General features: G+C 38.1%; 1 protein-coding gene across 3 annotated transcripts in view; it reads left to right on the top strand.

The window, feature by feature from the left end:
* Positions 1–106: 106 nt before the first annotated feature.
* The window catches only part of TOGARAM1 (TOG array regulator of axonemal microtubules 1), an 81,469-nt gene continuing 58,962 nt past the window's right edge, over positions 107–22,613 (top strand). For 2 of the 3 annotated variants that reach the window (XM_079909287.1, XM_079909285.1), the window contains exons 1-3: positions 107–2,367; positions 17,010–17,166; positions 20,557–20,691. In XM_079909287.1, coding sequence (XP_079765413.1) covers positions 322–2,367; positions 17,010–17,166; positions 20,557–20,691 — 2,338 coding nt within the window. In that variant the 5' untranslated portion in view covers positions 107–321. The remainder of the gene's footprint in view (positions 2,368–17,009; positions 17,167–20,556; positions 20,692–22,613) is intronic. The other variant, XM_079909286.1, reaches the window with a different exon arrangement.

Raw genomic sequence — 22,613 nt, 5'->3', positions numbered from 1 at the left:
GATCTTCCGATGTGGACTACATGACCCAGCATTCATCACGGCAGATTGATTTCCGGGTCAAGAGGCCCCGCTCTGGGTACATCACCATGGAAGCGATCGGTTTGGTCACGTGGTGCCCCTGGTTACGCCCGGAGGCAGCTGTGGGGTCTGGGGCTCAGACGGGGGCCATTTTGCCGAAGGCAGTCTCCTGGAGTTGGGGGCTTAAGCTGTTCTTTTTCCTCCTCTGCAGCTTGAGGCTTGGAGAAGAACAGGAACGCTGGGCTCCATCGAGCCCTTCGGAGATGATGGTTTCCTACAGGCTCCGCCACTTGATGACCCTTCATGGCGGCTGCGCCCTTCGCGCTGCTCCCGCTGCCGCCCCTTCCAGCCCTCTGTGCCTATCGCCTCCAGAGCCGCAGTCGTCCTCCCGCCCCAGAGACTGATGATAGACGAGGTGGGGGCGCCATGAGAGGCGAGAAAAACTATTGCTGCCGTGGAGCTGCCGGAGACCACGGTTCCTGCCCCCCGACGCCTTCGCCTCTGGCCTCGACCCTCTTGATGCCCGCGGAGGCAATCTCAAGTAATTGGTCTGGGTCTGGAGGTGGTTTGTCAGGGGGAGATGAAGAGGAGACTCGGCTCCTTCAACAACTCCGGACCGCGCCGGATCCTTCCGAGGCCTTTCAGGCTTTACAGGCTGCTTTGCCGCGCCGGGGCGGTAGACTTGGCTTCCCCCGACGAAAGGAAGCATTGTATCGGGCCGTGGGCCGAGTGCTTGTGGAAGGAGGTAGTGATGAGAAGCGACTCTGCTTGCAACTCCTCTCGGACGTTCTCCGGGGTCAGGGGGAGGCAGACCAGTTGGAAGAGGCCTTTAGCCTAGCACTTCTGCCTCAGCTAGTTGTCTCCTTACGAGAAGAGAATCCAGCTCTGCGGAAAGATGCGCTGCAGATCTTACACGTGTGTTTGAAACGTAGTTCTGGACAGGTGCTGAGAATGCTTATACAACAAGGACTGGAAAGTACCGATGCCCGGCTTAGAGCTTCCACGGCACTACTGTTCCCTATCTTGCTTACTCCTGAGGATTTGTTGCTCCGCCTAGATCTTACCGAGGTGATAATATCCTTAGCCCGAAAGCTTGGCGGTCAGGAGATAGAAGAAGAATCTGAGACAGCCTTCTCTGCACTTCAACAAATTGGGGAGCGTCTTGGCCAAGAGAGGTTTCAGTCATATATCTCTCGCCTGCCTTCTGCCCTGAGGAGACACTACAATCGCCGCCTGGAGTCCCAGTTTGGAAGTCAGGTTCCTTATTATTTGGAACTTGAAGCCTCTGGATTTCCTGAAGATCCCCTTCCCAGTGCAGTGCCTCTTTCCAACAGCAATCTTAAATTTGGGATTATTCCTCAGGAGCTGCATTCAAGGTTGTTAGATCAGGAAGACTATAAGAACCGGACTCAGGCTATTGAGGAGCTAAAACAGGTGATGGGACGCTTTAACCCTAGTTCCACCTCTCATTCTAGCCTAGTCGGTTTCATTAGTTTGATGTATAATTTGTTAGACGATTCTAACTTCAAAGTGGTCTATGGCACACTTCAAGTCCTGCATTTACTGGTTGTTCGTCTTGGAGAGCAGGTACAACAGTTCTTGGGACCAGTTATAGCAGCTTCTGTCAAAGTGCTGACAGACAACAAGTTGGTGATCAAACAAGAATACATGAAAATCTTCCTCAAGCTAATGAAGGAAGTAGGTCCTCAACAGGTGCTTTGCTTACTCCTGGAACATCTCAAACATAAGCATTCCAGAGTGAGAGAGGAAGTGGTGAACATTTGCATCTCCTCCCTCCTGACCTATCCCAGTGAGGATTTTGACTTATCCAAACTGTCTTTTGATCTTGCTCCAGCTCTTGTAGATAGCAAACGCAGGGTACGCCAAGCAGCTCTTGAAGCCTTTGCTGTGTTGGCATCATCAATGGGCTCAGGTAAAACCAGCATCCTTTTCAAAGCTGTGGATACTGTTGAGCTGCAAGATAACGGAGATGGAGTGATGAATGCTGTGCAGGCCAGATTGGCTAGGAAAACCCTCCCAAAGTTAACAGAACAGGGATTTGTGGAGTATGCAGTACTCATGCCATCATCTGCCCAGGGCAGATCAAGCCATTTGGCACATGGAGCAGATACAGACTGGCTTTTGGCGGGTAACAGAAGTCAGAGTGCACACTGTCACTGTGGTGACCACACAAGTGATAGCATGCAAATTTATGGATCTTATAGTCCAACTATCTGTACTCGAAGGGTACTAAGTGCAGGAAAAGGAAAAAATAAATTACCATGGGAAAATGAGCAGCCTGGAGTCACGGGAGAAAACCAGACCTCCAATTCAAAGGATATAGAACAGGTATGCATCTTCCCTAATTTCCTTGAGTTGTAGCAATGAAAAAATTTAAAATGAAAGTATGCTTGTAATGACTTAAAGGTGAGGCTCCTTGAGGGCTGTATGCTTTGTTTTTAAGTCAATTTGCTGATGTATCTATTATAATGAGAGAGGTTTGGTAGGTTAGGTAGATTTCCTGCTTGATTGATTGGATTAAATTTGAGGCACAATTTGATACAGACAATGCTTGGATTTCAGTTTTGGCCTGTCACTTTGGCATATCAGTTATCTCATTCATACAACAAACACTGAATACCTGGTAGGTGCCAGATAAAGAGCCAAGTTCTGGGAAGGAAGATGAGACCAGTTCTGCAGAGTTCAGGGAAAAGGTCAGACCTATAAACAGGCAGTTACAAATTTGTTAAGTGCTAAAATAGAAATATAAAGGGTCCTGTGGGAATACTGAAAATAGAAAAAATAATTCCACTGGAAAAGTAAAAAAAAAAAAACCTTCCAATAAGATATGACATCTGAACTAAGATTTTTTTCCTCAAGTTTTTATTTTGAAAATTTCAAATCTGTAGTTTAAAAGAATAGTACAGCAAATATTCATATGCTTCATCTGTATTTACCACATTACCATCTATAATGAGATGAACTTTACATGACATCACCTCATGAGGCATGTAATATCAGGTGTCCCACTATTGGTGATGCTAAGTTTTATCACTTGGTTAAGGTGGTGATAACCATATCACTCCATTGCAAAGGTTTACTTTCCTCTATAATTAGCACATGATCTGCAGGATGATACTTTGAGACATTATGGATATGTCAACGACCTTCCACCCCTGTTGTTAGCATCCACTAATGATCCTTACCTGTATATTTATTACATTGGGAACTACAAAAAAGGGTGACACTTCTGAAAATTCTAATGGTCCTTCTGTATTTGTTACCTGGCATTCTTTTTTATTTTATGTATAATAATTAAATACATTAGTATTCCTTTTGAGGCTAAAATTGATTTGACCAGTGGCTGGCTCCTGTGTCCTTTCGCATGACCCTTTAGTCTTTGAACACTTCCTTAACTTAAACATAATATGATGCCCAGCCTTACCTTGTATTTTTCTTGCTCCAGACCTGGAATCAACCTTTTTTCCAAGAGCCCAAGAACTGCTTTTTTTTGTGGAGAGTGGAATTTTAAAACCAAAATCTGGGTATAGATGTGCTCACTGCTATTGCTTATCATTATGCATTGGTCCTTTCAGTGGTTAGAACCAGGGAATACCTTTATTTATTTATTTATTTATTTATTTTAATTTTATTTACTTTTTGGCTGCATTGGGTCTTCGTTGCTGCGCGTGGGCTTTCTCTAGTTGCGACGAGAGGAGGCTACTCTTCATTGCGGTGCACAGGCTTCTCATTGTGGTGGCTTCTCTTGTGGAGCATGGGCTCTAGGGTGTGCGGGCTTCAGTAGTTGTGGCGCATGGGCTCAGTAGTTGTGGCTCATGGGCTCTAGAGCGCAGGCCCGGTATTTGTGGCACACGGGCTTAGTTGTTCCAAGGCATGTGGGGTCTCTCCGGACCAGGGATCAAAACTGTCTGCCCTGCATTGGCAGGCGGATTCTTAACCACTGTACCACCAGGGAGGTCTCAATACCTTTTTAATTTTTTTAAAACAAATTCATACTGATACCTCCAATTCAAATCCAGCACTACAAGGTTCTTACTCATCTTCCTTTAGTCCATATTTGTATCTCCCTTCTCCCACAGTATAACCCTGGTCCCCAATATCAGTTATATTTATTCATATGCTGTATCCTACAGTACATAAAATATAATTATTACACCAATAATACAACTAACTACCTATTAAATAAAGTTCAAGATTTCTTTGCAGTTGTTTTTATGCTTAGAATTATCCAACAGTCATATGGTCAAACTTTTCTTAAATTAATTGGTTTATAGGTGATTATAATCGAAATGGTATGATAAAAGATGAATAGGAATTTGCTAAGTGTGGATGCATCCTGGTGAATTTCAGACTGAAAATATATATGTTCAGAGACACTGAATTATAAAAGGACTTAGTGAGTTAATAAAAAGTGGTGAATTTATAAACAGCTGAAACAATGAGTTTGGTGGGAAGCAACAGAAGATGAAACTAGAAATGTAGGCAAGGACCAAGTATGGAGATCATTTTTGTAAATAAGTAGTTCGTGCCTTTCTCAGAATGGATGAAGGAGAACTGTGTTCTCTCTTGTTCCTTTTAATTCTAAAATTTTTCATTTTTATTTTAAATAATTTTTCCGTATTTACATAATTTAGTCATATGGTTTTTCTCATGTATTTCTCATATAACTACCGGGCAATGAATGATTTTCTGTAAGCATTTATTTTAACACTGCTTGTTATGTGTCAAATCTAAAATGTTAGTGTAGGGAGTTCTCTGGCAGTCCAGTAGTTAGGACTTGGTGCTTTCATTGCCGTGGCTCGGGTTCAATCCCTGGTTGGGGAACTAAGATCCCACAAGCTGGGACTTCCCTGGTGGTGTAGTGGTTGAAAGTCCATCTGCCAATGCAGGGGACACAGGTTCAACCAGGACTTCCCCTGGTTGGGGAAGATCCCACATGCCGCGGAGCGACTAAGCCTGTGCGCCACAACTACTGAGCCTGCACTCTAGAGCCCACAAGCCACAACTACTGAGCCTGCGTGCCACAACTACTGAAGCCCACATGCCTAGAGCCTGTGGTCCACGAAAAGAGAAGCCACCACAGTGAGTAGCCCACACACCGCAACAAAGAGTAGCCCCTGCTCGCTGCAACTAGAGAAAGCCCATTCACAGCAACGAAGACCCAACACAGCCAAAAATAAATTAAAAAAAAAAGATCCCAGAAGCTGCGTGGTGTGGCCTAAAAAAAGAAAAAGTTAATGTATTAAGATTCTAATGCTGGCTAAAGCACCAAGAATCTAAAAATTAACACATTTCTGAAATTCTAGTGTAGATATATATTGCTTTTTTTTTTTTTTTTTTTGCGGTACGCGGGCCTCTCACTGTTGTGGCCTCTCCCATTGCGGAGCACAGGCACAGGCTCCGGACGCGCAGGCCCAGCGGCCATGGCTCACGGGCCCAGCCGCTCCGTGGCATGTGGGATCTTCCTGGACTGGGGCACGAACCCGTGTCCCCTGCATCGGCAGGCGGACTCCTAACCACTGCGCCACCAGGGAAGCCCAGTATATATTGCTTTTGAAAGAAGTTATGGTGAAATTAAAAATTATCCCAGAAATTAAGTTATACAGTTGTCCTTCAGTATCTGAGGGAGATTGGTGTCAGGACACCCAAGCATACCAAAATCCGCAGATGCTCAAGTCCCTTATATAAAATGGTATATTTTAGTTGTATATAACCTCCTCCTGTATGCTTTAAATTATTTCAAGATTACTTATAGTATCTAATACAATGTAAGTGCTATATAAATAGTTGTAAATGCTATGTATTGCCAAGGAATGGAAAATTCAAATTTTGCTTTTTGGAACTTTCTGGAATTTTTTTTTTTTAAAAAAACATTTCCCATCCACTGTTGGTTGAATCTGTGGATGTAGAACCCACCAATTTGGAGGGCTGACTGTACTTTCTGGATCAGAAATGGTCTGTAGAAGAACTACATTGGAAATTATCTTAATGGAGGACATGGATTAAATATTTTTATGTGTGCAGTTTTTTAAAGTACATATATTTTTTAAAAATTAATAAATACTATATTTTCAAGCAGATGAATAGAGCACAGAGAATTTTTAGGACAGTGAAATTATTTTGTATGATACTACAATGATGGATACTGATCATGGATATATTTCTCCAAACCCATAGAATGTACAACACCAAAAGTAAACCCTAATGTAAATCTATGGGTTTTAGATGATAATGATGTGTCAGTGTAGGTTCATCATTTGTAACAAATGTACCACCCTGGTAGGGATGGTGTTAGTGGAGGGTGGGTATCTGCTATATGTGTGGGTGTGAGTAGGGGATATATGGGAACCCTCTGTACTTTCAATTTTGCTGTGAACCTAAAACTGCTCTAAAATATAGAGAAGGAGAGGAAGGTAAAGAGAGAAAACTCAAATTTGAATGAGGTAACAAAATGCATAATAAATCCATGAATAGCAAGACCCAAAAAAGTGGAAGTTAATTTGGGGGAAAATGAGCTTTAGGTAGAGGAAGATAGAACATTCAGCTTAGTTTGTTGAAGACCACTATTCAAGAGACAAGGAAAGAACTAGAGATGTAGAACTCGGAAGTCCCATATTGAGAAGTAATTGTTGAAACTGTGAGATTGGAGGGGCTCTCCAATGAAGGGCATTTAGAGTAAGAGCAGAGTGCTTAAGACTCAATTTTAGCCTACAGGCCCATTTCAGGAATAGCAGTAGGAGATAGAACCATACAAGGCAAAGAGAAAGAGTGCCTAAGAGTTGGAAGAGAACCAAGAAAGAACAAAGGTTTTAGAAGTGAAGTAAAGAAAGTGTTTCATGAAGTACATCAGTACTGTTAAATGCAGGAGAGATTGAGGAGAATTAAATCTGAAAAAGCATGATTTGTTCTTATAGATTCAGCCTGCTACTTATAAAATAATTTTTGAAGGTACTTTTCTCATAATTTTATCTTTCTTAATTTCCTCTTAATAATCCTTCTGATTGTAAAAAATTATAGTGCTTATTATAGAAAATTTGGAAAATATAAAAAGGCACAAAGAAGAAATTAAAAATTTTCAGCAATCTCACTACTGAGGCCTCCTGTGAATATTTTATTGCCTGTTCTTCAAGTATCATTTCAATTTATTTATACAAATGTAGATTATTTTTTCCATACACAAACGTCTCCCCCTTTCACTAACTTTACCATGAACGTTTTTTTCTTGAAAATAAATAATTTGTAGTAGGATCTTTATTGGCTGTTTAATATTAGATCATATAATATAAGTCTGTTTAGCTGTTCTCTTACTTTTGAATATTTAGGCTTTTTAATTCTGTTTTTATTTCCACCATTTAGTTGATTATTTTTGTGCCCTGACATATAGACTGATAACCAGATTCCTGTGGTATTCTGGTTATCAGAAACTTTGCATCTCTTTCTGTGCTTTTATGACTTTTAATGGTTTAGTGGGGTCCAGTAATCAGGCATCACTAGCCGGCTGCCGTGTTAGCTATATTTTTCCTAACAGATTTCTCTACAACATATTAAGAGTTACAGTAACCTAGACTGAAAAGTAAGGAGCATACGTGCTTTATGTGTATGCAGTTACTAGGTCTGTAGCTTTTTCAAGGTAGAAGATTTGGTTATTGGAAGGTAATTGGGACATGGACGAAAGTGGTTTTAGACAGACCAAATTTATAAGTTTATGAGATGAATTGATAAGGAAATACAGGCAGTAAGCATTTACTAAACATCTTATTGATCATCCACTATGTGTGAAGCCAAGTTCGAGCTTATAGATTACTCTTTAAAGCACTGCCTAGCATTTTTTTCCTCTGTTGGTATTTAGCACGTGAGCCATGTCTTCTTTCTTCTCCATGATGGTAAAGCACTGTGCTGATAGGGACTGTTTTTGTTTGTTTGTTTATATAGCAGTACTAACATAGTGCTGTGCCTACAATCAGTATCAACAAATATCTGTTAAGTGAGAAAATAGAATCTAAGTGTTTGAGGGTGAAAGAAAAGACCAAGCAAGGTATGGCAGGATGTAGTGGGATGAGTTATTACTATGTTTTATTTTTAAATAGGAATCACCCGATTTGAAAGAAGCAGAGAAAGAAGCCACCAGTGACTTCAACTTGCCTACTCTGTCTTGTACTGTGGTAGATTTTAGATTTGCAAGGAACATATGATTTGATCCCTGTAATCATATTTGAGAATCAAATTTGAGAGAGAAAGGCAAGGAATTAATGTCCCTAAATACTGAGTGAGTCAAGAACACAGGTATATAGAGAGGTTAGCTTTGGAATAGAGGCAGAAGTCTTTTCTTCTAGAACTGGAGGAAAAATAAAAGGAAGATGACTTAGGATTCAGAAAAATTTTGAGACAGCAAAATTTTTTTTGAAGTCGAGAGGAAGACATGAGCTCTGGAATAGTGCTTATCGAATTTTAATGTGCATATGAATTACCTCAGTATCTTGTTAAAATACAGATTCTGGTTCAGTTTGGGAGGGGTTCTGAGACTACATGTCTAGTAAGCTTCTAGGTGTTGCTGCTGCTGCTGATTTGTGATTCACATTTTGAGGGCAGGGCTCTAATATTAGGCTTCCATATTCTGGTACACTAAGAGGCAAGCTGAGAATGGAAAATAGAGGATCAGGGATTTGAAGAATGTGGGAAAGATTTAGAATACTTAATGTGACAAATTTAAACATAATAGAAAATCGCAAATTATTAAGTTGCACTAATGTATTTGGTGTGAACTTAATCCTAAAAATTGAAATTTTCCTTGGATAGTACATTGTTTCCAGTAAGTAGTCTTTAATTTTCTTTTAAAAATATGATTGGAGGGCTTCCCTGGTGGCACAGTGGTTAAGAATCTGCCTGCCAATGCAGGGGACACAGGTTCAAGCCCTGGTCCGGGAAGATCCCACATGCTGTGGAGCAGCTAAGCCCGTGAGCCACAACTACTGAACCTGTGCTCTAGAGCCCATGAACCACAACTACTGAGCCCATGTGCCACAACTACTGAAGCCCGTGTGCCTAGAGCCTGTGCTCCGCAGCAAGAGAAGCCACCACAATGAGAAGCCCATGCACTGCAACGAAGAGTAGCCCCTGCTCGCCGCACCTAGAGAAAGCCCGTGCACAGCAATGGAAGACCCAATGCAGCCAAAAAATATATATATATATAATTGGAATATCTGAAAGAGAAAAACCCTTAGTTTTAAAACATGTCAAAATCATAAACAATCCTGAAGGCGTATTTAATATCAATGTAGATGTTGGATTGTTTCCAATAAATAGTCATTAATTTTCTTTTTAAAATTTTATTGAGATATCTGAAGTATTTGAAAAACTTTTAATTTTTTAAAATTAATTATTTATTTGTTTTTGGCCAAGCTGCGTGGTTTGCAGGATCTTAGTTTCCCTACCAGGAATGAACCTCCAGCCAGGGCAGTGCAAGTGCCAAGTCCTAACCACTGGACCACCAGGGAATTCCAAAAAAAACTTTTATTTTTAATGCTTGTCAAAATCATGAGTAACCCCAAAGCATATCTATTCTCAGAGTAAACAATCTATTTAAAAACTTAAAAATAATTTAAAAATAAGTTTTAAAAAATAAACCTTAGGGCTTCCCTGGTGGCGCAGTGGTTGAGAGTCCGCCTGCTGATGCAGGGGACATGGGTTCGTGCCCCGGTCTGGGAAGATCCCACATGCCGCGGAGCCTGCGCATCCGGAGCCTGTGCTCCGCAACGGGAGAGGCCACAACAGTGAGAGGTCCGTGTACCACAAAAATAAATAAATAAATAATATAGTAAATAAAAATAAAAATAAACCTTAAAAAACATATTAAATAAGACAACGTATGTATTATATTGATTTTACGATCTAAAAAAACGCTATAACAATTCCCTTGATAAATGGACGAAACATACCCATTTCCTTGTATACATTTTTTTTTTTTTTTTTTTTTTTTTTTTGCTGTACGCGGGCCTCTCACTGTTGTGGCCTCTCCGTTGTGGAGCACAGGCTCCGGACGCACAGGCTCATCAGCCATGGCTCACGGGCCCAGCCGCTCCGCGGCACGTGGGATCCTCCCGGACCGGGGCACGAACCCGTGTCCCCTGCATCGGCAGGCGGACTCTCAACCACTGCGCCACCAGGGAAGCCCCCTTGTATACATATTTTTATTGCCCTGTAACTTTTTAACCTAAGGCAGCATCAGCTATATATATTAAATATAACCTTACCCAAAGACACCAACTTTTGTTTCCTCACAGACAAAAAACTAAAAGTCATGTAACCAAGAACTGTCTTTTTATTCTCTCCATGAGTATATATATCCTTTTCATAATGATTTAAGTGGCAAAAATAAACATGCATTTGTCATCATCCAAAGGCATTTATATATACTTTAACCTGTTTATTTGATGGTTATCCTGTAATTATAACAGACAAGGGTAAATTTAACATGGGGAGCTATATTTAATATCCTGTGGTAAATGAGAATGGAAAAGAATATATATATGTGTAACTGAGTCACTTTGCTATACAGCAGAAATTAACATAGCATTGTAAACAACTATACTTCAATAAAATTTTTTTAAAAGTATTGTGATCAGTGATTTGCATTTTTATCTTAATTAGAAATTAGGTTTTAAAGATTTTTCATTAATTCAGTTTTTTGGGGGTTTTTTTTTGCGATACGCAGGCCTCTCACTGTTGTGGCCTCTCCCATTGCGGAGCACAGGCTCCGGACGCGCAGGCTCAGCAGCCATGGCTCACGGGCCCAGCCGCTCCGCGGCATGCGGGATCTTCCCAGACCGGGGCATGAACCCGTGTCCCCTGCATCGGCAGGTGGACTCTCAACCACTGCGCCACCAGGGAAGACCCAGTTTTCTGTTTTTTTCCCCAGTTTTGTATTATTCTAAAATCTTAACTGAGTCTAGAAATTATAATGTAAGCTAATGTATTAAGCATTATAAGATTTATGGCATTATAAGAATTGATGCCTTTTAATAAAGATATTATCTATTATAAAATTTAATTGAACACATGATTTTATATTTTGAAAATGAGTGATGTTAATGTATCCAACCAGTGAAACCAGTAGAGGAAATTTAAGAAATTTAAGTTAATTAGGCGTTTCCTGAGAGGATGAGTTCAAGTTTGCACAAACAATTATATCATACTGATATTATTTATTTATTTTATTTTATTTTTTTTGGCTGCATGAGGTCTTAGTTGCGGGACGTGGGATCTTTCATTGGGGTGCACGGGATCTTTCATTCTGGCGCATGGACTTCTCTCTAGTGGCATGGGCTCAGTAGTTGCCCTGTGGCATGTGGGATCTTAGTTTCCTGACCAGGGATCGAGCTGGCATCCCCTGCATTGCAAGACGGATTCTTAATCACTGGACCACCAGGGAAGCCCCCTAATATTATTTTTACATGGTATAAAATCTGGGCAAAGACAAAAAGCTGTTTTCAAATGAGTCTGATTTGTCCAAAGAGCCATCTTAAATAGAATTTTTATGTGAATTTTTTCTATACAAGTATATGCAGTGTATTAAAACTTTTAAGATTAAGAACTTTTTTTTTCCTTGTTCTTTAACCTAGTAACCACGGTCATTAATTAAACCCACAGCTAGTCTGTGTTTTCCCTTGAATGTATAACTTTTGGCAAGACCATTTTTTTCCTTAAAGAACCAGTACATTTAAATCTTAAAAAAATCTTAAATTCTCTTTTTGGGTTTTACTTAGTTTAATGTGATATAAGCACTTAACCTAATAATAATGATTTTTATAAGCCAATTGGAACAAGAGTTTGTTCCAGTTGATATTATCCTGATCGATTAATATTGTGTAGAGCGAAACGAGATATACCAATTTGCTCAAAAAATTTCATATTCATAAAATGGAAAATTTTTTTACTTTCTACATAACTTAGAGGATCTAATTATGATAAATCAATAGAATTTAAGGTAGAAGCAGGTGCCAATCTATTAAGAATATTGAGCAGCTGAAGAAACAAAAATATAATCAGATTCAGTAGGTTCATCAAGGAAGCATCATTGTTGAGTGTGTTGGTTTTAAATATATTTCCACAAATACTTTGAAATTCTTCACCTGAAGAACTGGAGTCCAGTTCCCCTCTCCCTGAATGTGTCTGGACTAACTGACTCACTTCTAACAAATAAAGTCGAAATGGTGGTGTGTGACTTCATAAACTAGGTCATAAAAAGGCATTTTAGCTTCCATCTTGGGTGCTCTCTTTCTCTGATCACTTGCTCTGGAGGAACTCAGCTGCTATGTTGTGAGCAGCCCTTTGGAGAGGCCCAGATGGCAAGGAACTGAGGCCTCCTACCAGTAGCCACCTGAATGAACTTCAGTGATCCTTCAGTCTCAGTCAGGCCTTCAGTTGACAGCAGCCTAGCCAACATCTTGATTGCAGCCTCAGAGATATCTAAACCATCCAGTTAATAAGTTGCTTCCAAATGTCTGATCCATAGAAAGAGAGACAATTATGTTTGTTGTTTTAAGCTACTGTATTTTGGGATAACTCATTACACAGCAATAGATAACTATTAGATTGAGAATTGTGGTTCCCAAGAATTTGGTGAGACTTTTTTTTTTCCCCAATGTCCATATCCTTTACAATAATGGCATTAAATTTTCTTAGTTTTTAAAAGGCTAAACTTGCTTAAGGTTTGGAAAACTATTAAATATTGTGCTGTTTGGCTTTTGGAAGCCACCATTCTCCTAAGTTTTTCTAATTTATAATTAGTTTCTTTACTGTCCTTTCTTTAGCTTTAGAATTCTAAAATAATGTTAACTTGCAGTTATTTATTTAGCAAAATCGAAGAAAGCTGACCATTGAATGTTAAGGATTTTGTTTTCTTTATTTTTGGTATAAGAATTTGATTTTTACAGATATTGTCAGGTATTGGGCCCATAATAAGTAAACATGAAGAAAACCTTAATTTTGGATGGAGGAAGAGGACTCTGGTTATTGGAGTACAGGAGCTCAAATCCATACATTTACAAAGCAAGCAAAAACAACATACCAATAAGGAAACGAGATTCCAGATTCCCTGTCAGCTGCCACCTGACAAGCAGACTGCTATCCAGCAGAAATCACCTGATAGACCATTAAATCAAAACCCATTTCCACCATTGATGCCATCTGTGTGGAAACTGTTGTCCATGTGCCCAGTCAAAATCAGAACCAGAAACAGACTTTATCAAGAATCAGATCCACTGCAAGAGCCCTATTGCTCAGTGAGTTACGTGAGGAAAGATTCACTGAGGACTCAACGGTCCAAGTCTCAGAAAAGGTACGCTTTGAGGCCATGTGTTTGATTCTCAAGTTAGGACCCAGAAGGGCAGTATATTACTGACACCTCCAGAAATAGACATCAAAGAGCAGTCAGAAGCATTTGGTTTGTTATTTTGCAATTTGTTTTCTTACATGAGAGAGAGTCAGCTAATAGGCTAAATCAAGGAAAAACCAGGAGTGAGAAAAGAGAAAAAAATTATTACAGACTAGACATAGTTAAGTCTTGTTTGCACATTTTGTGGGTAAACTGGTTAGCTGATACCTACAAAGAGTTCAGTCTGGGTATTCTTTTCTTATGTAGGAAGACTAAGGATTTCAAAGAAACCATTTTAGTTGTTTTTAAAAAATACTTACTATGCAACAATCTTTCTAAGGTCTGCTAGTCTCCTTCCATCAGCACTGGTACCGTATGCTAGGTATGTACCATTTCCCTCATTGAAATTCCTTATCAATATACAAAAAAAATTTGGAAGCAACCCAAATGTTCAATAATAGGAGAATGGCATATCTAGTCAATGGAATATTATGCAGCCTTTAAGCATAGCTTATGTCCTTAGACCTAGCAATTCCATTTTTAGTATTTCTGTAGAACTATATATTTCTCTTTATATATATTATATTTCTGTAGAGCATATAATGCACAAGGATATGTGCATAATCATGTTCACTACAAGATTGTAATAGTAAAAAGTTGTGACAAGGAAAATGTCCATCAGTTGGGAACTATGAGTCCAACCATAATGTGGAATACTGGGCAACAGTTAAAAAGAGTAAGAAGATTTGTACGGATTAACATGGAAGGATGTCTACAATATGCTGAGTAATAACTATGTGCCAGAGTAGTATATGATCTACTTTTGTTTCTTTTTAAAATTGCTTGTTGAAAAATGTACATATATTGAGAAAGAACTGTTAACAGAGTTTATCCACATGATTCTAGTGAAAAGGGTGCCAAAGAAGAATTTGACTTTTTATCTTTTTTTTTTTTTACTATAAGTAGTTACTACTTTTTGTAATGAAAGTTTGTAGCACTTATGAGAGGTTTTAATAACATGGGAAATATAATGTTTATAGTAATATTTCATTATAATGTTAAGTGCAAAACTGGGGTATAAAACTTGTTATATATGGTATCACAACTCTGTTTTCTTAAAGGTTGCATAGAAAATGATTTGAAAAAACACACAAAGATGTTTCAGAAGGTGACTTTGGAGGTAATTGGAAGGTAATTGGAATAAACTTTTTTAATGGCCACCATTAAGGGACAAGGTTGGAGTCCAGGGAAAACCAGAAAGAACTGGTAGAGTATGAATAGGTCCAAACCTGGAGGCCGGAGGTTAGGATAAATTTAGTACAAGCTCAATAAAGGCAGGAGTGTAGGTGGTTTCTGAGAGAACTAGCTATTAAAAAGTCTTTTCCTGATAATTTGCTACTAACTATACCAAAGTGGAATTAAAACTATTTTTGTAATGGAACTTCCCTGGCAGTCTAGTGGTTAAGACTCTGTGTTCCCAATGCAGGGGGCATGGGTTCTTTCCCTGGTCAGGGAACTAAAAGCCCACATACAGCCAAAAAAGAAAGAAAAAAACAACAACTATTTTTGTGATGTCCTTAACATACCTTGCCAAAAGCTGAACTAAGATGTGTTAGGTCAAAGAAATGTTTTTATGAAAAATATATAAGCAATCAAGTGTAAAGGTTAACAGATAATAAACAGCAAGATTAAAATAGTAGATAAGACTGTGAATTTCAAATCATTGTTAATATTAAATGTGAAACTTGCCTTTTATAACAGTTTCATTTACTGTAAGGAATTAAGTGAATTAAATTTTAAGATATTAACTTCAAAGACTTAAAACTCAGTTCCATTTTCCTGAGTCATAAAGTGCTCTAAACAGACTGCTTCGTATTTTGTAAATTTAGCTCACAACATTTTCAAAATATGTGTACTTTTCTCTTTTATGCTAACTCATTTCCCTTTCCCTTTATTTTTTTGTTTAGTCCCATCAAAGCTTATCCTGATGAAAATCATTTGACTGCTTTTAAGAGAGACCAAAAGAGACCTCTCATGTTAATAATAATTGGTGTGTCTACAGTCTGCTTTCAAATATTTGCAGATTTTTCTACAGCAAAATGTAATTCCTGACTTCTAGATTCTTGAAAATGCCAGATTCACAGACACATTCTCCACTGCTACCACTGCCCCCATTATCTCCACCCCACCACCACTACCACTAGCTGTTGTATTCACTGTCATACATATTCATGTTCTATTCTCTAAGCAGAAATTAATTATGGAGTAATTCTAATGTAAGTGTATTCCATACTGGAGAATTATTTCTGGATTACTCATGATTTTAACTGGGTTAGTATACCTTCTTTTAATGTATCTAATCAAAAGTTGACTGTAATTGGTTTCATTTTTATTCCATTGTGTCCTTTTCATACTGCCTTCTATATAATCAGTCACAGAAATTATAACATTGGATTTTGAGAAAGTAAAGTCAGGCCTTTTTCAGCTGAGGCATTCATTATTTCTCACTGGTGTTTTGGGATTAATTTTTGAAGGAGTTAACAGGTTTTTCACAAAATTTGATGAGGAATAAGAAGTTACTTGAGGTATATTTAGTAGTTTATAGTCTTAATTTTGTAATGGTCAAGTGGCTAAGAGGTTTTCAAATAGATGTATCTTTAATTTTATTGTATTTCATTGCCATTTGACACTTGACGAAGTTTGTAGAGGATACCTGAGAAGACTTATAGTTCACTGCCTGTGTAGATTTGATTGTGTCTGTAAGCGCCAAATAAATATATGGACAGTAAGTATAATTTCTTGTGTGTTCACTCAATTTTTAAAATGTTCTATAGCTATGGTCAATGTGAAATGACCCAGAGCAATTGAGGCTGTCGTTGGTGAAGAATTCTGAACACTTGAATCATGCTTTCACTTAGTTCTTTAACTATGATTAGGTAGAAATTCAAAATTCTATCCTGGCACTTTTGTAGCCTAAGGATCAAAGTGGGTATGTGGAAAAGGAATTGGGAACTATACAGTACTAGACGTATATAAAGTATTATGTACTTGGTTTTGACTGAAAGACCTATCATACAGAAATCTCCTAAGGGAACCGTGACATAGGTTACATTTACATTTGGGCTGCTAATTATGGATAGTAAATTTGTCTCACTAAGAATAGTAAAATGGGATGCTTACAGGTTCAGTGATCTTCAATTAGCATTTATTGTCCAATGCTCAAAGATGGCATAGTGTGACTGGCCATGCTGCTGAATCAGAAATGTCCTTTTCTCTATTCAAGTTGTCATTTCACTGTTTTTGTCATTTGCTTTCTTTCCTTCCTAGCTGCCATGTGTGTACTCTAGGAAGGTAAGGTACAGAAAAGGTTTGGGGTGAGGTATAAGAAAGAGGAAAAAAATTAGCATTTCTATCATGGCATGAAAAAATACTGCTAGTGTACCATACTGTATATGGACATTTATTTGTATCATTGTATATTTGATAAATTTAATTTTTTTCTTTTAATCTGAATTTCATAATTAGGTCTAAATTGTGTCATATTTATTGCCAAGTAGACTTAACCCACATTTGCTAATTTATTATTCTGTTCTTATAGTTTTCAGCCAATGATTTCATTCCATCTCCAAAATTAAAGCCCTCTCAAGGAATGCCAGTCAATGATGGTTTATGTTTTAGCAGAAAAAGAGTGTCAAGAAACTTATTTCAGAAGAGTTGGGAATTTAACTCAGATTCTCTTCCTACATGTGCTACTGGTAAGTGAAAGTTGCAGGTAATGGAAATTTTGAACCAAGTTAAAGATTCCTCTAAACTTCATGGTTCTTTTAAGAGCTCATAGAACTTATAATCTAGTAGACAGTTCAGATTCAATAAATATTTGTTAAAGATCTGATAAGAATGGACAGTTTGACATAATTGTCTCACCCTGGGAGTGTTTCTCACTGAAATCCTTTAAGTAGTAATGTAAGGCAATATTTGCTTAATCAACAACCCGTATTTACTGAGTATATCCCATGTGCAGGTACTTTTGTTTTTTTTCCCTGTATGCGAGCCTCTCACTGTTGTGGCCTCTCCCGTTGCGGAGCACAGGCTCCAGATGCGCAGGCTCAGTGGCCATGGCTCATGGGCCCAGCCGCTCCGCGGCATGTGGGATCTTCCCGGACTGGGGCACGAACCCATATCCGCTGCATCGGCAGGCGGACTCTCAACCACTGCGCCATCAGGGAAGCCCATATGTGCAGGTACTTTTCTAGGTAATAGGGATATAGCAGTCAACAAAAGAGGGAAAATTTTCTGCCTAATGGGTCTTTCATTCTAGTTGGGACAAAGCAAACATTAAATAAATGCAAAACAGAGTAGGTTAGATGGTGATAAATGCTATGGAAAAAAAAAAAGCTTTCAAAAAGAGGAATATAGAGGAGGGGCTACTTTAAATAAAGTGATGAAAGAAGGCCATGTTCAGGAGGGAATATTTGAAGCAACCACATAGATATCAAGAGAGAACAGCAAATAATTCCTGGTAGAGGGAACAGTGCAGAGTATGGGACACTTTTGAAAAAGATCAAAGAAGCTAGTAAGTCTGGAATGAAAAGCGTTAAGGGGAAGAGAAGTTGAAAATTAACTTGAAGAGATAATAGGGGTTCTTATTTTAAGGCCTAATGGGCTTTCGAATGAACTTTGGCTTTTACTCTGAGTGAGGAATATTTTTGATGAAAGAAGTAACATCAGTTGCCTTGTTTTCCAGGCTTGTTTTGGATGTTACATTTGAAATAGATTAAAGGAGGCAAGGGAGAAAACAGGGAGTCTGTTGTAATCCAGGCTAGAGTTGATGGAGATTTCGACCAGTGTAGCAGTAAATGTAGTGAAAAGTGATTGGATCCTGAATATATGTCAAGGGTACAGTTGATAATGATTTGCTGATGGGGTGTGTAGGAGTGTGAGAGGGAAGTCAAGAGTGCTCTAAGGTTTTTTGGCCAGAGCAACTGGAAAGGTGTTTAATTGCCTAAGTAAGTGTTACAGAAAGTAAATATTATGTAATTCAGAGAACATGGTCACTATCATGGGCCTTATCAGATAGAAAAGGCATTAAAGAGGAGATAGTACTTGAACTGCATCTTTTTGGGATATATATGATTTAAGATGTTAGAGGGGAGGTATGAAGAGAGCAAAGGCTCACATTAGGAATGGGCTTGAGATGTTCTGGCAACTGTGTAAAGGCAAGATTCATTTTAGATGGTCAAAGATAAATTGGGATGTGGGGAACCCTTGTGTGCTAGATTCAAAAATTTGAGCTTGTGCTTATAAGCTATAGGGAGCTAATAGAGATTTTTTCTGTTAAGGAAAATAGAAGCTAGGGTTACAAGGTTGTTTACAAATTGAATAGAAATGAATAATCAGGAAAATATGACTGGATATAAAAAATAGAGAAGGGCCGGGGCTTCCCTGGTGGCGCAGTGGTTGAGAGTCCACCTGCCGATGCAGGGGACACGGGTTCGTGCCCTGGTCCCACATGCTGCGGAGCGGCTGGGCCCGTGAGCCATGGCCGCTGAGCCTGCGCGTCCGGAGCCTGTGCTCCGCAACGGGAAAGGCCACAACGGTGAGAGGCCCGCGTACCGCAAAAAAAATAAAAAAATAAAATAAAGAAGGGAAGGGCTTCCCTGGTGGCGCAGTGGTTGAGAGTCTGCCTGCCGATGCAGCGGACACGGGTTCGTGCCCCGATCCGGGAAGATCCCACATGCCGCGGAGTGGCTGGGCCCGTGAGCCATGGCCGCTGAGCCTGCGCGTCCGGAGCCTGTGCTCCGCAAAGAGAGGGGTCACAGCAGTGAGAGGCCCGCGTACCGCAAAAAAAATAAAATAAAAAAGAAGAGGAATAAAAATTTCAAGACTTAGTACCCAGGTAATTAGAAAAATGGTAATGTGTTGACAGAACGAAACCAGTTAGGAAGGGAAAATGGAGTATAAGATAAAGATTGACTTTGTTTTTTATTTAAGATCCAAATGGTATCCGTTATTGAAATTTGTTTGCTATGAGTTCAGACACAATATTTAGAAAACATTGTTACCCTAGGAGAATTTATAGACCTTTATGCAGTAAAATTCCATAATATTTTCATACAAGAATGAAGTGTTATAATGATTGTATAGTTGAATGTTTATTTAATAGACAAAAAAATGCAAGAATATATCGTTATGCTTGTACCATTACTTGGGATTTTTATAAGGCTCATGTTTTTTTGTACCATCTGGAAGTTCTTACCTAATTTTACAGATTTTAAATAACTGAGACAACATGTAATTTAATGATAGATTGAATGATATGAATTATAAGTACTATAGGGATTCAAGAAAGGAAAAGATCATAGGTATGGAAGTGGTTTACAACAACTCCAGGAAAGAGGTTGGACTTGAGCTGAATTTTAAAGAAGGGAAGTGTTTGTGATTGGCAGTGAGGCAAGATTTCAGGAGAACGTATAACCAAAGCGTGGAGGTAAGAATTAACTTAGAAGATGTCCAGTACATGAAGGGTAAAGGGGCTTGAAATTGTAGAGGAACAGTTATAAAAATCAGAATTTTAGAAATACATACAAAGGATTTTATAGATGAATAAACTAAATACCAAAGAGGTCAATATCACCTTCTTTTCTTCAGACTTATTCCCCTGCCCAGGAATAACCTTAACCAGCCACAGGAAGGGGAAAGGGATCTGGGAAATATGCCTGGATAAGCTTTGAAGCTGTGCAAATGCTGTGTTACATGTTAGGAAAGAAAGAAGAGTCCTGCAGTAGACCTTTTTGGGTAGAGTGTAAATGTACTTACAAATACTGGGAAGAAGGAAAGCCAGGTCTGGAGAAACCTTCCATGGTGAGAGAAGGGAGCATGTAGGAAGAAACTGCCTTTGTACATATTTTTCAATATATTTTTCTTTTCTCTGTACTTTACCAGTCTGTCTTCTGTCATTTAACCCCTGTCACTAATCAGATCTGCCAATAGCAAAAGCTTTATCCCTTTCTTGCCTGCCTGGCTCAGTGTATATATACTCCTGTATTTATTCCCACACAAATGATACCAACATTTGTGAAATTAGATGTGTTCATGAAATAAAGTTAACTTTTGATTTTATGTTTTTCTCTTCCTTCCTTCCAAAGGCACCACTGGAACTCATCAGACAAATCTTTCTGGGAAACGTGGACAACTTGGATTTTCACAGATATGTGGTAAAACTGGCAGTGTGGATTCTGACTTACAGTACCTGGGGACAACTAACAGTCATCAAGATAAAGGTTTAAATTCCAACTTTATTTGGATACAGATGATTTATAATTATTATGTGGGGTTTCCAAATCTACCTTATGTGTTATTTTGGGTAATTATACTCATTACAGAAAAGAAAAGGATGTTGTATTTTTTTAAAAATTTTTAATCAAATTTTTTATAACTGTTATCTTAAGATGTTAGATTTAGTAATCTTGATATATATATATTTATATATGACTAATTAAAATTAGAGAGCTTAGAAACTCATGGTAGAGATGAGTATTTTAATACCAAGTAATTGAAAATAAAATTATCCATTTAGGATAATATCCTAAATATCCATTAAGGATTACTGTGTTAGCAGAAGACAGTTATTTTCCATAACAGTTTTAAATAATCTATTATATCTCCTGTTAGGAACCATAACTTCCTGACTAGCTATCATTTCAGGTATCTTACATATTTATAAGATATAGAACAAAAGGGAGGGTTTGAGGCTGGCTGTCAGTCATATGAATTTTGGTTATGAAGATGTTTCTTCAATTTATATGCTAATTAATAGCTGTATCAATTATTATTTAGTAGTAGAATCAAATCAAATATTTCTAGAGATATTTTGATTTTGTTGTATATTCTTTACTAAAATTTTTTGAGTGATAGGGTTGTACTTCTGTCTTTATTTGTTGATGAAAAAATAATGCTCATTAGAAATTAGTGAAGGTTTAGTTAATAGTATAGCACTTACGCTTTAGCCATCCTTTCCTCCACCCACTCCAAAGGGCCACATGACTCCATAAAGTTTTTCTTTATGGTGTTATTCCCAATAAAATAGTTTATCTTTCTTAATGATATAGGTTTTTTTCCCAAATCTTGACGAGATACCTTTGTGACTGGTGATTAGTAGAAACAGAGAGGCTTCTCTGTGTTGCTTAGCCTCTTCCTGTTTTGGATATCCCTGAATGATTACATTACTTTTGTAGACTACCTCCACTCTCAGTGTTTAATCAGATCTTCATAGTAGCTCTGGTTTTTATAACCTCTCAGAATACCTGTTAGAGCAGCTACTAAAGGAATATCATGTTTTTCTAAGGTCAAGGTTTAACTTACTAGTAGGTTGTGTATGTCAATTTGTGACCACTTAAGTCTCCAATAAGATTTAGGTAGAAGTAGAGGTCCTAAGCATGTCAGATATGAATTAAAAGTAAATGATACATGATATACATAGTCATTTAAGTCTTCAGAAAAATGTTTTATTTCTTATATACATAAGCTAGGTCTGTTGTCTTAGAAAGTCTTCAAAAAAATTTAAGGAAAATTTGAGGGAACCCCTAAAAGATTACAAATAGACTTTTTAAATTGAAGTATAGTTGATTTATTAGGTTGGCCAAAAAAATTCATTCGGTTTTAAGTAAAAATAAAAGACACATTTTTCGTTTTCACCAAGAACTTTATTGAACAGCATGTTCATTAACCAAACAAACTTTTTGGCCAACCCAATACAATATTAAGTAAGAAACAGATGTACAATATACTGGTTCACAATTTTTAAAGGTTATATTCCATTTATAGCTATAAAATATTAGCTATATTCCTTGCATCGTACAATATATCCTTGTAGCTTATTTTATACATAATAGTTTGTATCTCTTAACCCCCTATGCTTATATTGCCCCTCCTCTCCCGTCCCTCTCCCCACTGGTGACCATTAGTTTATTCTCTATATCTGTGAGTCTGCTTCTTTATTGTTACCTTCATTAGTTTGTTGTATTTTTTAGATTCAAATGTAAGTGATATCACACAGTATTTATCTTTCTCTGTCTGACTTATTTCACTTAGCATAATAGCCTCCAAGTCCATCCATGTTGCTACAAATGGCAGAATTTTATTCTGTTTTGTGGTTGAGTAGTATTCCATTGTAGATATATACCACATCTTTATCCATTCATCT

Source organism: Stenella coeruleoalba, assembly GCF_951394435.1.
Source record: "Stenella coeruleoalba genome assembly, chromosome: 2".
Taxonomy (NCBI): Eukaryota; Metazoa; Chordata; class Mammalia; order Artiodactyla; family Delphinidae; genus Stenella; species Stenella coeruleoalba.
Note: the sequence above shows the minus strand (reverse complement) of the source record. Positions and strands in the feature narration are given on the sequence as shown.